General features: G+C 38.5%; 1 protein-coding gene across 10 annotated transcripts in view; it reads left to right on the top strand.

The window, feature by feature from the left end:
- Positions 1-21459, top strand: part of VPS13B (vacuolar protein sorting 13 homolog B) — an 805800-nt gene that overhangs the window by 629954 nt on the left and 154387 nt on the right. For all 10 annotated transcript variants that reach the window (XM_081258369.1, XM_081258366.1, XM_081258373.1 and 7 more), the window contains one exon: positions 11431-11633. In XM_081258369.1, coding sequence (XP_081114495.1) covers positions 11431-11633 — 203 coding nt within the window. The remainder of the gene's footprint in view (positions 1-11430; positions 11634-21459) is intronic.

Consider the following 21459-nt stretch of genomic DNA (forward strand, 5'->3'; position numbering starts at 1 on the left):
TATTTTCCTAACAAACTGACACAACTGTGAAAACAGTAAGCATGGTGGCAGTAAGCATTGGAGGGAGGGGAAGAAAGAGGCAAAGTGTATCCACCATCACCCTTTGGTATTTTCAGTTCAGTTTTTCTAGGATCTGAGACTCTTAAAACATTTCTCAAAAAAGTACCTTTCCCAGACAAGGGCCAAGTATAAATAGCCAACTCAATAGACACTTTTGTCTTCCATGAGTAGTTCTCCCTTTCTTCATATGAAAGAAAAATAAAATCCTATTCCTGCTACTTGTCATTTTCTTATGTCCAAAAGAAAAGGTTTGGATTAGACTAGAAGTCCCAGCTTTTACTCACTGATAAGGACTAGATGAGAGTCTCTGAGGACTGGAAATCCCACCCATGAGAAATCTCAAGTACCTTAGAGAAGGGATACATGTTAGCAGGTCGACCACCCACTTGGACTCTCGTCTTGAGGACTAGACTTTTTAGTAACTTTATTGGGGAGCACCAGCATCCCTTTCAGCTTAAACATCTGTGTCCATGTAGTTCTCTGACAGTTTTGTTGTATTTTGTTTTATTTATTAATCTTATCCTATGTTACAACTTACTATAATAACAGATGCAGATATAGGCTTATTACAAAATAGAATGTAATTAAATAGGATCTGAAACACTTACATATTCCAATCAAGAGGGGGAAAACAAGCTATTTTCATGGTTAAACTACCCAAGTGCAGGGACTTCCTTGGCTGTCCAGTGGTTAAGACTCTGTGCTTCCACTGCAGGACACATGGGTTCGATTCCTGGTCGGGGAACTAAGATCCTGCATGCCACATGGTGCAGGCAAAAAAGTAAAATAAAATAGAAAATACCCAAGTGCCATTTTTATGTGCTTCAACACAATTAGTTGAAGGAACTAGAAATGAAAAGATTCCTAATCATCTCTTTAGTGGACCAGACTCACAGAATTCTTTTTCTAGTCATCTAGTCATTTATGGTCATCTTTTTATGGATCATGCTTACAAAAATTTTTCTTCCTCACTTTTTGAGTCATCCTCATGCTTCACTGTTATGCAAATCGACTTCTGGATGTATCTAACACATGCTTGCTGATTTCCTAGTAGCCTTAGATTATCTCCAGCTGGATAAAAATACCTGGATATGCTTTGCTAGCACATGTCATCATTGAGTACCCTTTCTAAAGACATACAGAAGCTTGCTGTAGATTGCACTTTGCACAGTCAGCATGTAGAGAGTAGGCACCCTAGTAAAGGTCTAGTAGAGATCGACAATGTAGGGCTGGCAGCATTTTGTAAACATTCTCCAAAGCAAGTGGTTTCCATTTATTAGTCTTCTGAAGGAGTATTTTAAAGGTCAGGAAACTGTTTGTTCCTTGAACTAAATTTTTACACTCAATGAAAAGTATGTCAGTATGCAAACAAACCAAGATTATTTCTATTTATCACAAAAGTTGTTTCTGAAATTACTTCTCAATGTTGATACACCTCATTTAGTTTAATTAAGTACCTGCCATTAGTTTGCTAGAGCTGAAATTAAATATATAAACACAGATTTTTGAAAGAAGCCAATGGAAGAATCAGGCAGAAAAGCATTCTATTGAATGGAAGGAGGTAGAGAGAAGACGTAAAATACTCAGTCAAAAATGACCTTATCCCACAGTCACGAAAAGCAAGGTAGGATACTGGGTTGGATACTGGAATAAGAAAAGGACATGAAGGGAGAAACTGGTGAAATTCAAACAAGGTCTATGGTTTAGTTAGTAGCGTTGTATCGATGTTAATTTTCTGGCTTTTGAGACTCATTCTATAGTTGATGTAAGTTGTTAACATTAAGGGAAGCTACATGAAAGATATTAACTTTGCTGAAAGCCTGAAATTATTTCAAAATTAAATTTTAAAAAATGACCTGATCAGTGATTGCATAAATAGCTTTAATAATATTCATGCTTTTAAAGTTTGTGACCATTCTAAATCTTACACTTTTGTAGCATATTTCTTTAATTTTTTTCTTTCTTTTCTTCTCTCGTCATTTTCAGAAATTTAAGGGAAAAATTAAAAGTACAGAAAATGTAAAGGATAATACATCAAATGCCTATATACTCATGAGCTAGAACACATATAAACATCTTTTCATATTTGCTTATATGTAAACACACACACACACACAGGGGTAGAGGAGTGGTAAAACTTCACAAAATTATTCAGCCTTTTCCAATGTTTCAATGGTAGAAGTTAGTTTTTTATAATTTTTACTTAGAGTCATTTTGTCCCACCTTGCATTATTAGTCCATTAGGAAGAAGAATAACACAGGCCTTTAACTTGCTTTCTGTTGCAATTTATTCCAGATTTTGAATGTATAAGTATCCATCTTACATGAACTCTGAGTATTCTCTGTGGCCCTGGGTTTATATGTGTGGTGATATATAAAATAAGATTCATTTTATCCCAAGGAAGATACTTAGTATGTTTCCTGATTGAAAAAAAACAGAAAGGAAGGGATGATGTCCCATAGGCCAGCTTCTCACAGAGTAAAAGAATGGGGAAAGGAGAATTAATAACTCTGTCACGAGTCCCAGGGATTATTTTCACAGACTGTGGTAAAAGTGTGAACTTTGCTTTACCATTCACAAATGACCCTTTGTGAAATTTATCACCGCTCTTTATTATTAAGTGATCACCATAATCTCTTATTACTGGTCATTTACACCAAGATTAAAACCACTTGAACTAACATGTTTCTCTATTATTTTGTTTTACCTTTTTAAAAATATACCAGGAAATGTTCAAAAGGAAATGGATACTCTGTTAAACTTAAAAACTGGTACTTGTGGGTGAACCTTTATGTGGTGCCGCAAGTCACTGGATCCCTTTGTTGAGTTGCAAAGCCACAGCAGGCTGGTATGTGTAGCAAGTGTAGTGCGTAGGTAGGCACATGAGGATGAGTTAACCTACTTATGTGTCTCAAAAGCAAACCACGCCTAATTTCCTAATTTCCATGTAGGTGTATGACATGAAAGAAAAGAAAGGAGACAGAAGAGACCAGGCAGGGCACGTTTATATCTATAGGTCATGTGTTTCCGTAAAGCCTTTAGGCAGTGCCTGTTCCTGTATCCTCACTGCCAACATTAGCATCTTAAATTCTCAATACCCCCTTTGTGTCATACGAGCCCATGATCAGTGCTGGTAGACCTGAGAAATAGGCAAGTACAAACTATAAAGGATTAGAAAAAAGTAAGAATAGAGTAAGGGGTAGGCTGCTGGGGAAATGAAGGGGTAAAGAAAAGAACAGCGACTCAACACATAGGTATTCAGTTAAGTATTTGATTAGAGTGAAAGAATTGACAGCGCATAAAGTGAATAAAAAGCAAAAACTAAAAGTGTTTGTACGACTAGGGAAGTATTTGTGGTTTTCAACAGTTCACTTGCTGAACAGAGTCAAAATTATAAATGTTGTTGGTTGTCTTTTTTTCCCTCTAATGCTTACTGAGATTTCAGAACTTGAGGCTAAAAAAGAAAAAATCTTGTAATGTGAAAGAAAATTGTAAAGTATTCACTTTATCTTTGTATATACCCAATATATGGTAGATAACCAGTCAACGTTGGTTGAATGAGTAATGCATGCATGCATAAATATCAAGTTGGAGGTGATCCAGTATATCCAAATTCCTTATAGAGAGAAGCATGGGAGTAGCACTTATTTAAGAAATTAGGCATGGTTATGGATACCATCATAAGAAATTATCCTTAAAGCCATTATAGTAAAGAAGTTCACGGAAATAGCTGATACATGGTGGCAGCCAGCAGCTCTAACACCTTCATTTTCTTACCTTCAAAACCGGAAAGCAAGAGGAAAAGGTCACTCTCCCCAAAGTATTATTGTACCTCATTGGTTTTCATTAAGCCTCATGTTCATCCTTGAACCAGATCAAACTCCAGAGAGTATCAAACCTGAAAATCTAGAAATTTCGGCAGGTTCCTAGGCCTACTAGTCTACTTTCTAGAAAACCAGTCATTAAATTCTGCTATTGCTGGAATATAGCTGTAGCTGGGTCAGTGCCTGCCTTAACTGTAAGGTCTCTTGTATTTCAGGCACATTGTGTCTCCTCCTGCCCTCCTCAGTGCTCACCTGAGTCTGACCCACCTTCTTTCTTCTTGTTTCAGGCTCCCAAATGTTTGCCGACCATTGGCTTCCTATTTCTAGGCCACTTTCCCAAGGTCTCAGTCCCTACCTTTGCCTTTACTCTCCTGAGAATTCTAGGTATCTCGTTCTCTCTACCCGAGCAAGAAAGAATAGAATTTGTATGACAGTAGGAAAAATGTTCATGTGTTTAACAGTGTACACAGTAACACAAAAGCTGTCAACATTTTGATTGTTTTTATGTAGAAATGCAAGTCTAGAATTTTTTTCTTATATCCCTCCTCACCCTAGCTAATAAATATCAATACTTCTAGTTGTGTAACTTTGGGGAGTTAAGAAGAACCTTCCACCAACCCTACTCACGTTCTTCTTTGAGAAGGGATAGGCACTTTCTGAGGAATATAAAGTAAGGAATCATGATGCAAATTTTGTCATTCCAGTTCTAATTTTAAGGCAAAACCTCAGAAACATAGACAGTATAATATCAGTATTTTGAGGCCATTGCTGCACAGTAGAAATATCCAGTAAGGTTCAAATTCTGTATGTATTAAGTTACTTCTACAAAGAAGATTTTATCGTATGCTTACAAATATCTTCGTATAAATGAAAAGTGCTATAGAGGAGAAAGGTAATCTCGTTCTTCTGTATGCTCCAGAAAAAATGCTGTCAAGCCCATCCCTAATGAGACTTCTAGGGATAAATATCAGCCCTTGCTTTTGATAGTCTTCTCTTTGATAGATAATTACCTTTGCTTTGATAAAGTTGTCCTTTGTTTCTGTCTTAGTTCTTTTGCTTTAATTTTGACCACTCTCTCCAGAGTGATGTTTTAGGGATGATCAGATGTCAACACATCAGAAGGAGTACTCTGCAGGTTTCTCACTGTTGTAGAAGAGATTACAAATAAGAAAAGGGAATAGGTTAGAAACCAAATCCTGTGGTTTTGGATTAGAACCAGAGGTATCAGTATGAATTCATGATTTTTAATATATTTACTGATAGATACAGTAATATAGATGTGTGTGTATACATGGGCAGTAGACACACATATACTTCTTAGCCCTCTCTGCTGAGAGGCCCTAGAAACAGTGATACCCTAGCAGCAATGAACATACCTACCACCCAGATTTTGGTTTCTAGATGCCATTCTTCAGCAAAAGAAACCAAAGCTCTGGAGAAATGACTGATGCCAGAGATGGGATGGGAAAAATAGAACTGAGCCTGAAACATCTTGTGGCCAGAAAGTAAAGAAGTTCTCAAAAAATGATGGGGGTATATCACAGTGACACAGGAACCAGCTTGAAGGGGTTCCCTATGGCCAAAGCTGGTTCAATTTAAGTAACAAAGTAAAATAAAGATAGTATTAGATTAGGACCCATAAAATAAATATCTATGAGTCCATACTGGTATAAATAAATAATTGAACTAATAAATAGAGTAGAAGGGACAGCTCTTTTTACTATAGAATACTAGTTAATAATTGTAGAAGAGTAAGAGAAATAGGAAATCAACATTACCACACACCACAGTAATAATTGTTGCAGGCAAGAAGCATTAATGGATGCTAACGTTAATGGGTAAAAGTTTGATGTAATAGAGGATATTTGCATAATCTGCAGATATCTCTCCACAGGATACTTATTGTTTACAAATGGAAAAATAACCACTTCACAGTGGCGAAATCTGGCAGACACCACTTTAGCCATGTGATGAACATTAGTATTACCAGCAAGTAGTAAAACATCGATATCACTTTCCCCAGTATGATGCACTGAGAAGGGTATCACTTCTCTGGTATTCTGGCCAAAAATGCATATAACCTCATTCTAAAGAGAAAATATCAGATAAACCCAAATTGAGAGATATTCTGCAAAATAATTGGCCTGGACTATTGAAGAGACTCAAGGTCATGAAAGACAAAAAAAAAGCTAGAGGATCCGTCACTGATTAAAGGAGACTAAGGATCCTAGATTGCATCCTGGACCAGAAGAAGGACATTAGTGAGGAAAATGGCAAAATTTAAATAAAATCTGTAGATTACTTAATAGTGTTACGCCAAAGTGAATTTCCTGATTTCAGTGTATGTACTATAGTTACATAGCTGAGTGAAAGATACATGAGAACGCTGTATATTTTTGCAACTTTTAGGTAGGTCTAACATTATTTCAAAATAAAAAGGGTTTCGTTTTCTTTTCTTTTTTTTTTTTTTAGAGGAAGGGACTTGGAAAGATGACTTCTAAGGTCTCTTCCATCCAGCATTACTATTCTGTGATACAATGATGCAAAATGAAGAATGACAAAGATTTAAGCACTTTTCTTTCCTGCCTGTCAATTAAGAAATATATTGTGACAGCTGAAAATAGGATCAGATTCTAAACTGTCATTTAGTACAGTAGGATATGTCCTGAATAACTATTGTTTTGACTAATCCTGTACTGCATAAGATGGTCCTTGCCTCCGGGATGGTCAAAATCTACTGGTGAAGGTGGTGTGATCTTCCCTTTCAGTCACTTAGATTACTAAGGTCTCTCTTCCTTGATGTTTTAAAATAATAGAGTTGGGTAGAATGATATAGAAATTGGTAAGTCTTGGAAACCTATCTAAGAGTGAACCCTCAAAGTGGGGTCCAAAGTTATCCAATCTGGGTGCCTGAGGAGAATGATAAACATTAAATAAGATTTTGTAAAAACCCTAGGAGAGCTTTGATATTAAACACTTCTTGTGTGAGGGACCAATAGAGCATTCACATTAAGATTGCCACCAGATAATTGGGTATTTCATTGCAGGGTAATACAAAGATGCATGTATTTGAGAACAAAGGGTATCATAATTCTGACATTCCCTTAATGCTCATTTGCTAGATGACTGTACTGAATTAAGCCTATACTTGTATACTCCCATTATGACAAATTTTTGAATAATGAATTGGTGTGTTTCATTTAGCAAGTACTTACTGTTGAGAAGTAAATATTTTAGGAAATGTAATGCAGTTAAGTCAGAAATTGTGACTTAAGTTCTAAGCTCCATTAATAAAGATAATTTTTGATTATTGGGTATTTGAGGCCTGTTTCCATTTTTTTATTTACTGCTCTATTTTTTCTTTAAGTAAAGTGTAACTCTGAATCAATAAAATTGTGTAAATGAAGTGGAAGTCTTAGTGCCACTATATATTTGATGAACAAATTTAAGAAATTGATTTTCACCATCATAATTTTTAACAAAAGTCTTAACCCTAATGCTTTTGTGAGTGTGATTGTCCTCTTGAAAATTAGAAGATTAGAAGTTGTGTGTCTTATTTCTGCAGTAGGAACATACAACATATATGCAGTTTTCAAGTCTCCACAGAGTTGAAAAGCCAACGTGGGTACTCTACTTTGAAACGTGTATGCTGTGGGCCTAAGGTGTTTTTCAATCTTTCATCTCTTTCTTTTTTTTTTTCTTTAACATCTTTATTGGAGTATAATTGCTTTACAGTGTTGTGTTAGTTTCTGCTGTATAACAAAGTAAATCAGCTATATGCATACATATATCCCCATATCCCCTCCCTCTTGCTTCTCCCTCCCACCCTCCTTATCCCACCCCTCTAGGTGGTCTCAAAGCACCGAGCTGATCTCCCTGTGCTATGCAGCTGCTTCCCACTAGCTATCCATTTTACATTTGGTAGTATATATATGTCAATGCAACTCTCTCACTTCGTCCCAGCTTACCCTTCGCCCTCCCCGTGTCCTCAGTTTCATTCTCTGCATCTTTGTCTTTATTCCTGTCCTGCCCCTAGGTTCATCAGAACCTTTTTTTTTTTTTTTTTTAGATTCCATATGTATGGGTTAGCGTATGGTATTTGTGTTTCTCTTTCTGACTTCACTCTGTATGACTGACTCTAGGTCCATCCACCTCACTACAAATAACTCAATTTCGTTTCTTTTTATGGCTGAGTAATAGTCCATTGTACATATGTGCCACATCTTTATCCATTCAACTGTCGATGGACACTTAGGTTGCTTCCATGTCCTGGCTATTGTAAATAGTGCTACAATGAACATTGTGGTATATGTCTCTTTTTTTTTTTTTTTTTTGCGGTACGCGGGCCTCTCACTGTTGTGGCCTCTCCCGCTGCGGAGCACAGGCTCCGGACGCGCAGGCCCAGCGGCCATGGCTCACGGGCCCAGCCGCTCCGCGGCATATGGGATCCTCCCAGACCGGGGCACGAACCCGTATCCCCTGCATCGGCAGGCGGACTCTCAACCACTGCGCCACCAGGGAGGCCCCAATGTCTCTTTTTGAATTACGGTTTTCTCAGGATATATGCCCAGTAGGGGGATTGCTGGGTGGTATGGTAGTTCTATTTTTAGTTTTTTAAGGAACCTCCATACTGTTCTCCTTAGTGGCTGTATCAGTTTACATTCCCACCAGCAGTTCAAGAGGGCTCCCTTTTCTCCACACCCTCTCCAGCATTTATTGTTTGTAGATTTTTTGATGATGGCCATTCTGACCGGTGTGAGGTAATATCTCACTGTAGTTTTGATTTGCATTTCTCTAATGATTAGTGATGTTGAGTATCTTTTCATGTGTTTGTTGGCAATCTGTATATCTTCTCTGGAGAAATGTCTGTTTAGGTCTTCTGCCCATTTTGGGACTGGGTTGTTTTTCTGATATTGAGCTGCATGAGCTGCTTGTATATTTTGGAGATTAATCCTTTGTCAGCTGCTTCATTTGCAAATATTTTCTCCCATTCTGAGGGTTGTCTTTTGGTCTTGTTTATGGTTTCCTTTGCTGTGCAAAAGCTTTTAAGTTTCATTAGGTCCCATTTGTTTACTTTTGTTTTTATTTCCATTTCTCTAGGAGGTGGGTCAAAAAGGATCTTGCCGTGATTTATGTCATAGAGTGTTCTGCCTAGGTTTTCCTCTAAGAGTTTTATAGTGTCTGACCTTACATTTAGGTCTTTAATCCATTTTGAGTTTATTTTGGTATATGGTGTTAGAAAGTGTTCTAATTTCATTCTTTTACATGTAGCTCTCCAGTTTTCCCAGCACCACTTATTGAAGAGTCAGTCTTTCCTCCATTATATACTCTTGTCTCCTTTATCAAAGATAAAGCGACCATATGTGCGTGGGTTTATCTCTGGGCTTTCTATCCTGTTCCATTGATCTGTATTTCTGTTTTTGTGCCAGTACCAAACTGTCTTGATTACTGTAGCTTTGTAGTATAGTCTGAAGTCAGGGAGCCTGAATCCTCCAGCACCATTTTTCTTTCTCAAGATTGCTTTGGCTATTTGGGGCCTTTTGTGTTTCCATACAAATTGTGAAATTTTTTGATGCAGGAGGGAGGAGATATGGGGATAGTTGTATATGTATAGCTGATTCACTTTGTTATAAAGCAGAAACTAACACACCATTGTAAAGCAATTGTACTCCAATAAAGATGTTAAAAAAAAAAGCCTTGGCTATGGGGGCAGAGTTTAGATGGGTGGAACTTAGGCAGGGGTGGGGCTTTGGGTGGGGTGGGACCTAAGCGGGTGGGGGGACGGCGTTCAAGCCTGGGGCAGGGCCTCTGCTTAGGACCTGCTCATAAGGGGGGAGGCAGCACTTGGAAAGGAGGGCCTCTGTAGTGTGGGGTTCCCGAGTTTGGAGGTACGGCCCTGAGTGAGGGTGTTTGGGTTTGGTTTAGGCTCAGCTCATTGGAGGGTGTCTCCAAATGTAGAGGTAGGGCCCTGGGTGGGTTGTAGGGGCGGGGCTTGGGGTCTGCACGGCAAGAGGAAGGCTCTGAGGGCAGAGGATTAGGCTCAGGAGCCCAACAGGCTTCCCAGTGCCTAAGTGGACAGGGAAGGCACTGGCCCCATTCCCTTCCATTCCTTCATGCCCCCCCCGCACCGTCTCCCCCAGGGTCTGCCCCGTGGCCACTGAACCCCTAACTGTGGGTGTGTCCCTCTGGATGTAGGAACTCCTCCCCTCCCCCTGCTACCCCTCAGGGGTGCTGGTCCCAGAGGTCTGGCCTTTACTTTTGCTCCCCCTTCCCTCCCTCCCACTGCCTCAGGACCCTCGTGGCTGGAGGGGACCTCTGTCAGCAGAGGATCAGGCCTGGGATCTCAGCAGGTTCCTAGAGGTCCAAGTAGGCAGCGGAAACCTGGCCATGCTCCCTTTTGATCGTCTGCCCTCCCAATCGTTCCCCAATTTCCCACTTCCAGTGTGGGATCCCTTCCCCTCCCCCAGCACCCCCTCAGGGGTGCCAGTCCCACCCCGCCTCCACTTCTCCTCCCCCTTCACTCCCCCCACACCCCATGTCCTACCTGGTCACTGGGGGTTCCCCCCGTCCCCTTAGGTGTCCGTGATCCCCCACCAGTACCTGGTAGGTGCCCTAGTTGTGAGGAGACAGGAATTCCACATCCTCCTAGTACGCCATCTTGACTCCCTCTTTCATCTCTTTTAAGTATCAAATATCATTAGAAAAATAAGCCATGGGCATTACATACGTGGTCTGGTGAAATTCAATATTCACAATGACAATTCAGAATATGAGCTCCTTAGGGGAAAGTTAACCCACCACTCTAACTTTGCATCGAAATATCTTAAAGTGTGCCATTGGTTTTATGAAAAGGTTTTGATCTACACTTCGAGTTTAAGTTCAAAAGAAAAGCTACATTTTAAAGTGTATTCCTTTTCCGGGTATATTTACTTTGAACTATAGCATATAGTTTTTCTCATAAATCTAACCTGCCACTATCTGTTTTTAAGACTTTGTAAACTTCAAGTGGTTATGATGTGTGAAGTTTGGATTAAACTAAAATTTTTAGAAAACACATGTTATATATTTTGATTGTTTTGAATTTTAACATGGGCCAGTCAAAAACTTGAGTGTCTCACAAAGTAATATACTGTACTCTGTTACTACAAGAAATCACAGAAAATTGCCCTCTCCCATCATGTTAACAATAGACAAATGAAGCAGCTGTTCTCATTCTTAAATGTGGTGTTTGAAAAACTTGCACAATTTAATGAAAATGTCTCTACTCATAAAACTTAAAATGCTCACACATGGAAAAAGTCATAACGTTTTGGCAAATATTGCTTTGTTAGGAATGTGAGTGAGGTATACCTGCTTCATAACTAGAATTCTATATAAATGGCATGAAACTGTGGGGAAAAGCCAACTGCAAAGAAAACTCTTGACAAAGGATGAGTTAATACTCTTAAAAAATGCAGATAGTTCTTGCCCAAACATACTTTTTCTTTGACAAGGAAGAATTATAACATATGCCCCTCTCCATCCCTTCTTTTTTTTTTTTCCCAGGTGTAATTCTTGGATCATCATTTCTACTCAGTGTAAATGATTTTCTCCTTAAAACAAGTCTCAAAGAAAGAAGTCGGATTCTGATAGGACCATGTTGTGCTACTGCCAATCTGGAAGCTAAATGGTGTAAACACAGTGGCAATCCAGGCCCAGAACAGTCCATACCAAAAATATCCATTGATTTAAGAGGAGGTCTGCTGCAGGTCTGTTGGGATTGGCCCCATTTTTCCCATAAGTTTTAAACTAGCCTTTGTTCATTGTTCGAACTGTTTGTCATTAAATGTTAAATCTTGCTGTGGTGAGAAAAGGGTATTGTCAGATTGCTGTTTTACTAAACTTTTTTAACAGCTTTATTGAGATATAATTCACAAACCATACAGTTCACCTAATTAAAGAATACGATTCAGTGGTTTTTTACTATATTCACAGAGTTGTGTGGTCATCACAACAATCCATTTTAAAACATTTTCACACACCCACCTCCAAAACCCTTTATCCATTAGCATTCACTCCCCATTATCCTCCAATTCCCTCTCCAGAACTAGGCAACCACTAACTATTTTCTGTCTCTACATATTTGACTCTTCTGGACATTTCATGTAAATGGAATCATGTGAAATGTGGTCTTTTGTGAATGGTTTCTTTAACTTAGCATAATGTTTTCAAGGTTCATTCATGTTTTTGCAGGTGCCACTGCTTTATTCCTTTTTATGACTAAATAATACTCCATTGTATGGATATACCTCATTTTATTTATCCATTCAGCAATTGATGGGTGTTTAGATTCTTTCCACTTATGTGTAGACTTTTCTAATTACAGAGTAGTCAGCCTGTCTCAAGCAGTTTCATCAGCAATAATGTAAGAACCATTTCCTAATGACAGGTGGTTAGCTATTATGGTGTCTGATGACTAACATGATATATAACCTTACATTGCAACCGTTTATGCATTTGATTTGCAGGCAAGTATTGAATGTGTGAGGGTATCCAACTTATTTCTTGATAATTTTCTATTTGGATAGAATTTGAATGTGTTTTTTTTAACATCTTTATTGGAGTATAATTGCTTTACAATGGTGTGTTAATTTCTGCTATATAACAAAGTGCATCACCTATATATAAACATATATCCCCATATCACCTCCCTCTTGCGTCTTCTTCCCAACCACCCTAACCTACCCCTCTAGGTGGGCACAAAGCACTGAGCTGATCTCCCTGTGCTATGCAGCTGCTTCCCACTAGCTATCTGTTTTACATTTGGTAGTGTATATATGTCCATGCCACTCTCTTGCTTCGTCGCACCTTACCCTTCCCCCTCCCCATGTCCTCAAGTCCATTCTCTACATCTGCGTCTTTATTCCTATCCTGCCCCTAGGTTTGTCAAAACCATTTTTTTTTTAGATTCCATATATATGTGTTAGCGTACAGTATTTGTGTTTCTCTTTCTGACTTCCTTCACTTAGTATGACAAACTATAGGTCCATCCACCTCACTACAAATAACTCAGTTTTGTTTCTTTTAATGGCTGAGTAATATTCCACTGTATATATGTGCCACATCTTCTTTATCCATTCATCTGTCGATGGAAACTTACATTGCTTCCATGTCCTGGCTATTGTAAATAGAGCTGCAGTGAACATTGTGGTACATGACTCTTTTTGAATTACGGTTTTCTCAGGGTATATGCCCAGTAGGGGGATTGCTGGGTCGTATGGTAGTTCCATTTTTAGTTTTTTAAGGAACCTCCATACTGTTCTCCATAGTGGCTGTATCAATTTACATTCCCACCAACAGTGCAAGAGGGGTCCCTTTTCTCCACACACTCTCCAGCATTTATTATTTGTAGATTTTTTGATGATGGCCATTCTGACCCGTGTGAGGTGATACTTCATTGTAGTTTTTTGTTTTTTTTTGTTTTTTTTTTTTTGCGGCATGTGGGCCTCTCATCGTTGTGGCCTCTCCCGTTGCGAAGCACAGGCTCCGGACGCGCAGGCTCAGCAGCCATGGCTCACGGGCCCAGCCGCTCCGCGGCATGTGGGATCTTCCCAGACCGGGGCACGAACCCGTGTCCCCTGCATCGGCAGGCGGGCTCTCAACCACTGCGCCACCAGGGAAGCCCTTCATTGTAGTTTTGATTTGCATTTCTCTAATGATTAGTGATGTTGAGCATCTTTTCATGTGTTTGTTGGCAATCTGTATATCTTCTTTGGAGAAATGTCTATTTAGGTCTTCTGCCCATTTTTGGACTGGGTTGTTTTGTTTTTTTGATATTGAGCTCCATGACCTGCTTGTATATTTTGGAGGTTAATCCTTTGTCAGTTACTTCGTTTGCAAATATTTTCTCCCATTCTGAGGGTTGTCATTTCGTCCTGTTTATGGTTTTCATTGCTGTGCAAAAGCTTTTAAGTTTCATTAGGTTCCATTTGTTTACTTTTGTTTTTATTGTGATTTCTCTAGGATGTGGGTCAAAAAGGATCTTGCTGTGATTTATGTCATAGAGAGTTCTGCCTATGTTTTCCTCTAAGAGTTTTATAGTGTCTGGACTTACATTTAGGTCTTTAATCCATTTTGAGTTTATTTTTGTATATGGTGTTAGGGAGTGTTCTAATTTCATTCTTTTACGTGTAGCTCTCCAGTTTTCCTGGCACCACTTATTGAAGAGGCTGTCTTTTTTCCATTGTGTATTCTTGCCTCCTTTATCCAGAATAAGGTGACCATATGTGTGTGGGTTTATCTCTGGGCTTTCTATCCTGTTCCGTTGATCTATATTTCTGTTTTTGTGCCAGTACCATACTGTCTTGATTACTGTAGCTTTGTAGTATAGTCTGAAGTCCAGGAGCCTGATTCCTCCAGCTCTGTTTTTCTTTCTCAAGACTGCTTTGGCTATTCGGGGTCTTTTGTGTTTCCATACAAATTGTGAAATTTTTTGTTCTAGTTCTGTGAAAAATGCCATTGGTAGTTTGTTTTTTATTGTGTTTTTTTTTCCATTTTGACTTTTAATTGTAATATTCTCCTTAATAGCCAAAGCAGATGTCACCGTTAATGATATTAGTGTTTCTCTAGGTATGAGAAAATGCAAGAATTTCTGCTCAAAAAATCTTCTCCTGAAAATATCTAACTATCTGAAGGTGTGTTCTGCCAGTTTTTCCCAGAGCACAGACTGCCTCATTCCTGATCTCCACTGTGAACTCCTTTCAGAGGGTGTTGAAGGTCAGCAGCTGCAGGGGCTCATGATTTAATCTTTGTAGAGGCAGACAGCAAGTGCCAATGGCAAGTGCTGCTTTCCAGTCAGCAGGGCCCCTTCATGGTCATAAATTTGACCATGGTTTGGGGGGCATTTCATGACCATGTCAATCCATGGGGCTAGGAATGCTCGTTCTCAGGCCTGGCAAAGAGTTTTCCGATAGGCTACTCAATGTGCTCTTACTGTACTAGGCCTTAGGGATAGCCAAAAAGTCTCTGGACCACCTGTCTTACTAGTCTCTTACAGTCCAGGAAAATATTCCCTCTTGTTGCTTCTTCCCATATCTAGAGTTACACTATTACCATCATTGATCTTACATGGAACCATATATCATCATTTTATGACAGGCTCAGTCACACATTTGGTAATGTAAGAGCCAACAATTTTGTAAAACAGGTGAAATACAAATAACATAGCTAGCAGTATTAGTGAAGTCATAAGTTAGAATTAAGCGAGCTTCCATTAGGTGTGGCCCAGTATATCCCAGGTTGTCTGACTTAGTCTGTTCTGTACCAGTCCTTATCTTTAAGGTAAATTTTATATTGACACTGTCCATAAGGCACCCAGCCCAGTTTCCTAGTGTTACTAGACTGATTATCCTTACTATGATTTAATTGTTCCCAACATAGAGGAGCCTTTAAACTTAAATTACCATGGCCTGGTGTTAACTACATAAATCCATCCCATAATTGTGGGAGCTCTGATTCCTTGGCTGAAATTTTGCTTGTTGCTATGATTGAACCTGAGTAATAAAGAAAAACTGATGGCCAGAGTCAGAGTTAGGATCATTAATTGGCTAGGTGAGGGGATCCCACCTAGTAATATTAATAGTGGCCTAATAGGACTATAATTTCTCTCTTCTAGAATAAATTTCCTAAGAGCCAACCAATTAGAGCCTTGGAGTAGAGAAATCCACCAAGGTAACCCAGAAGTACTAGACATAGGTAATTGGCCACAAACCCAACAACTGGATTGATTTTTAAAGCTAGCATAGGGGACCTCCCTGGTGGCACAGTGGTTGGGAGTCTGCCTGTCGATGCAGGGGGCGCGGGTTCGTGCCCCAGTCTGGGAGGATCCCACATGCCACGGAGCAGCTGGGCCCGTGAGCCATGGCTGCCGAGCCTGCGCATCCGGAGCCTGTGCTCCGCAACAGGAGAGGCCACAACAGTGAGAGGCCCGCATACCGCAAAAAAAAAAAAAAAAAAGAAACAAACTTAGAGTGTCCTTCAATTAAACTTTACATTAATGTAGCATGACAGCAGGGAACTACCTAGGAGGTAAGTCTTAATAAATACAGAGCCCCCATTAACAAAACCGGAATTTAATATTCACTTAAACATAATCTTTTTCTCTCTGAAATTACCCTCATTTTTACCAAATGTAACCAAATGAAGAGTAATTTGTTTGCAAAATAAGTCTGGTCTCAGTAAGCTTGGCCTGATGATTTATATAACTATAATTGATGATACAGACTTCTTGTGTGTTTGTGTGAAATTTTTATAAGGAGTCTCATACTGAACTTTTAAAAGATCTCTCAGGGCTAGGAAAGTCATACCAAGGGCTTATCACACATTTTGCCTAACAGATCTAGGTGAATTCCTCATTTTTTTTTAATTTTTAATTTAATTTTATTTATTTTTTTATACAGCAAGTTATTATTAGTCATCAATTTTATACACGTCAGTGTATACCTGTCAATCCCAATTGCCGAATTCATCACACCACCACCCCCAACCCCTCCGCGGCTTTCCCCCATTGGTGTCCATACGTTTGTTCTCTACATCTGTGTCTCAATTTCTACCCTGCAAACGAGTTCATCTGTACCATTTTTCTAGGATCCACATATATGCGTTAATATACAATATTTGTTTTTCTCTTTCTGACTTACTTCACTCTGTATGACATTCTCTAGATCCATCCACGTCTCAGCAAATGACCCAATTTCATTCCTTGTTATACCTCAGTAACATTCCATTGTATGTATGTAACACATCTTTATCCATTCGTCTATCGATGGACATTTAGGTTGCTTCCATGACCTGCCTATTGTAAATAGTGCTGCAATGAACATAGGAGTACATGTGTCTTTTTGAATTATGGTTTTCTCTGGGTATATGCCCAGTAGTGAGATTGCTGGACCATATGGTAATTTTATTTTTAGTTTTTTAAGGAACCTCCATACTGTTCTCCATAGTGGCTGTATCAATTTACATTCCCACCAAGAGTGCAAGAGGGTTCCCTTTTCTCCACACCCTCTCCAGCATTTGTTGTTTGTAGATTTTCTGATGATGCCCATTCTAACTGGTGTGAGGTGACACCTCATTGTAGTTTTGATTTGCATTTCTCTAATAATTAGTGACGTTGAGCAGCTTTTCATGTGCTTCTTGGCCATCTGTAAGTCTTCTTTGGAAAAATGTCTGTTTAGGTCTTCTGCCCATTTTTGGATTGGGTTCTTTGTTTTTTTAATATTGAGCTGCATGGACTGTTTATATATTTTGGAGATTAATCCTTTGTCCATTGATTCATTTGCAAATATTTTCCCCATTCTGAGGGTTGTCTTTTCATCTTGTTTATGGTTTCCTTTGCTGTGCAAAAGCTTTTAAGTTTCATTAGGTCCCATTTGTTTACTTTTGTTTTTAATTCCATTACTCTAGGAGGTGGATCAAAAAATATCTTGCTGTGATTTATGGCAAAGAGTGTTCTTCCTATGTTTTCCTCTAAGAGTTTTACAGTGTCCGGTCTTACATTAAGGTCTCTAATCCATTTTGAGTTTATTTTTGTGTATGGTGTTAGGAAGTGTTCTAATTTCATTCTTTTACATGTAGCGGTCCAGTTTTCCCAGCACCACTTATTGAAGAGACTGTCTTTTCTCCATTGTATATCCTTGCCTCCTTTGTCATCGATTAGTTGACCATAGGTGTGTGGGTTTACCTTTGGGCTTTCTGTTTGTTCCATTGATCTGTGTTTCTGTTTTTGTGCCAATATCATATTGTCTTGATTATTGTAGCTTTGTAGTATAGTCTGAAGTCAGGGGGTCTGATTCCTCCAGCTCCGTTTTTTTCCCCTCAAGACTGCTTTGGCTATTCAGGGTCTTTGATGTCTCCATACAAATTTAAAGATTTTTTGTTCTAGTTCCGTAAAAAATACCATTGGTAATTTGATAGGGATTGCATTGAATCTGTAGATTGCTTTGGGTAGTATAGTCATTGTCACAATATTGATTCTTTCAATCCAAGAACATGGTATATCTCTCCATCTATTGGTATCATCTTTAATTCTTTCATCAGTGTCTTACAGTTTTCTGCATACAGGTCTTTTGTCTCCCTAGGTAGGTTTATTCCTAGGTATTTTATTCTTTCACTTGCAATGGTAAATGGGAGTGTTTCCTTAATTTCTCTTTCAGATTTTTCATCATTAGTGTATAGGAATGCAAGAGATTTCTGTGCATTAATTTTGTATCCTGCAACTTTACCAGATGTATTAATTAGCTCTAGTAGTTTTCCGGTGGCATCTTTAGGATTCTGTATGTATAGTATCATGTCATCTGCAAACAGTGACAGTTTTACTTCTTCTTTTCCAATTTGTATTCCCTTTATTTCTTTTTCTTCTCTGATTGCCGTGGCTAGGACTTCCAAAACTATGTTGAATACTGGTGGTGAGAGTGGACATCTTTGTCTCGTTCCTGATCTTAGAGGAAATGCTTTCAGTTTTTCACCATTGAGAATGATGTTTGCTGTGGGTTTGTTGTATATGGCCTTTATTATGTTGAGGTAGGTTCCCTCTATGACCACCTTCTGTAGAGTTTTTATCATAAATGGGTGTTGAATTTTCTCAAAAGATTTTTCTGCATCTATTGAGATGATCATATGGTTTTCCAATTTGTTAATATGGTGTGTCACATTGTTAATCAATTTGTTAATATGGTATTTCACGTTGATTGATTTGCATATATTGAAGAGTCCTTGCATCCCTGGGATAAAACCCACTTGATCATGGTATATGATCCTTTTAAGATGTTGTTGAATTCTTTTTGCTAGTATTTTGTTGAGGATTTTTGCATCTATATTCATCAGTGATGTTGGTCTGTAATTTTCTTTTTTTGTCGTATCTTTGTCTGGTTTTGGTATCAGAGTAATGGTGGCCTCATAGAATGAGTTTGGGAGTGTTCCTTCCTCCGCAGTTTTTTGCAAGAGTTTGAGAAGGATGGGTGTTAACTCTTCTGTAAATGTTTGACAGAATCCACCTGTGAAGCCATCTGGTCCTGGACTTCTGTTTGTTGGAAGATTTTTAATCACAGTTTCAATTTCATTACTTGTGATTGGTCTGTTTATATTTTCTATTTCTTCCTGTTTCAGTATTGGAAGGTTATACCTTTCTAAGAATTTGTCCATTTCTTCCAGGTTGTCCATTTTATTGGCACAGAGTTGCTTGTAGTAGTCTCTTCAGTTGCTTTGTATTTCTGCTGTGTCTGTTGAAACATCTCCTTTTTCATCTCTAATTTTATTGATTTGAGTCCTCTCCCTCTTTTTCTTGATGAGTCTGGCTAATGGTTTATCAATTTTCTTTATCTCCTCAAAGAACCAGTTTTTACTTTTATTCATTTTTGCTATTGTTTTCTTTGTTTCTATTTCATTTATTTCTGCTCTGATCTTTATGATTTCAATCCTTCTGCTAACTTTGGGTTTTGTTTGTTCTTCTTTCTGTAGTTCCTTTAGGTTTAAGGTTAGATTGTTTATTTGATATTTTTCTTGTTTCTTGAGGTAGGCTTGTATAGCTATAGACTTCCCTCTTAGAACTGCTTTTGCTGCATCCCATAGGTTTTGGATCATTATGTTTTCATTGTCATCTGTCTCTAGGTATTTTTTGATTTCCTCTTTGATTTCCTTAGTGATCTCTTGGTTATTTAGTAACGTATTCTTTAGTCTGCATGTGTTTCCTTTTTTTACGTTTTTTTTCCCTGTAATTCATATCTAGTCTCATAGCATGGTGGTCAGAAAAGATGCTTGATATGATTTCAATTTTCTTAAATTTACTGAGGCTTGATTTGTGACCCAAGATGTGATCTATCCTGGAGAATGTTCTCTGCACACTTGAGAAGAAAGTGTAATCTGCTGTTTTTCGATGGAATGTCTTATAAATATTAGTCAAATCTATCTGGTTTATTGTGTCATTTAAAGCTTCTGTTTCCTTATTTATTTTCATTTGGATGATCTGTCCATTGGTGTAAGTGAGCTGTTAAAGTCCCCCACTATTACTGTGTTACTGTCGATTTCCTCTTTTATAGCTGTTAGCAGTGGCCTTAGGTATTGAGGTACTTCTATGTTGGGTGCATATATACTTATAATTGTTATATCTTCTTCTTGGATTGATCCCTTGATCATTATGTAGTGTTTTTCTTTGTCTCTTGTAACATTTTTATTTTAAAGTCTCTTTTGTCTGATATGAGTATTGCTACTCCAGATTTCTTTTGATTTGCATTTGCATGGAATATCTTTTTAAATCCCCTCACTTTTAATCTATATGTGTCCCTAAATCTGAAATGGGTCTCTTTTAGACAGCCTATAAATGGGTCTTGTTTTCTTATCCATTCAGCAAGCCTGTGTCTTTTGGTTGGAGCATTTAATCCATTCACGTTTAAGGTAATTATTGATATGTATGTTCCTATGACCATTTTCTTAATTGTTTTGGGTTTGTTTTTGTAGGTTCTTTTCTTCTCTAGTGTTTCCCACTTAGAGAAATTCCTTTAGCATTTGTTGTAGAGCTGGTTTGGTGGTACTGAATTCTCTTAGCTTTTGCTTCTCTGCAAAGCTTTTGATTTCTCCATCGAATCTGAATGAGATCCTTGCCGGGTAGAGTACTCTTGGCTGTAGGTTCTTCCCTTTCATCACTTTAACTATATCATGCCAGTCCCTTCTGTCTTGTAGAGTTTCTGCTGAGAAATCAGCTGTTAACCTTATGGGAGTTCCCTTGTAGGTTATTTGTCAGTTTTCCCTTGCTGCTTTCAATAATTTTCTTTCTCTTTAATTTTTGTCATTTTGATTACTATGTGTCTTGACGTGTTTCTCCTTTCATTTATCCTGTATGCGACTCACTGCGCTTCCTGGACTTGGGTGGCTATTTCCTTTCCCATGTTAGGGAAGTTTTCGACTATAATCTCTTCAAAATTTTCTCTGCTCCTTTCTCTCTCTCTTCTCCTTCTGGGACCCCTATCATGCAAATGTTGTTGCATTTAATGTTGTCCCAGAGGTCTCTCAGGCTGTCTTCATTTCTTTTCATTCTTTTTTCTTTATTCTGTTCTGCAGCAGTGAATTCCACCATTTTGTCTTCCAGGTCACTTATCCGTTCTTCTGCCTCAGTTATTCTGCTATTGATTCCTTCTAGTGTAGTTGTCATTTCAGTTACTGCATTGTTCATCTCTGGTTCTTTGCTCTTTAATTCTTCTAGGTCTTTTTTAAACATTTCTTGCATCTTCTCGATCTTTGCCTCCATTCTTTTTCCGAGGTCCTGGATCATCTTCACTATCATTATTCTGAATTCTTTTTCTAGAAGGTTGCCTATCTCCACTTCATTTAGTGGTTTTTCTGGGGTTTTATCTTGTTCCTTCATCTGGTACATAGCCCTCTGCCTTTTCATCTTGTCTATCTTTCTGTGAATGTGGTTTTTGTTCCACTGGCTGCAGGACTGTAGTTCTTGCTTCTGCTGTCTGCCCTCTGGTGAATGAGGCTATCTAAGAGGCTTGTGCAAGTTTCCTGGTGGGAGGGACTGGTGGTAGGTAGAGCTGACTG

Source organism: Mesoplodon bidens, assembly GCF_964165515.1.
Source record: "Mesoplodon bidens genome assembly, chromosome: 16".
NCBI classification, from domain to species: Eukaryota; Metazoa; Chordata; class Mammalia; order Artiodactyla; family Ziphiidae; genus Mesoplodon; species Mesoplodon bidens.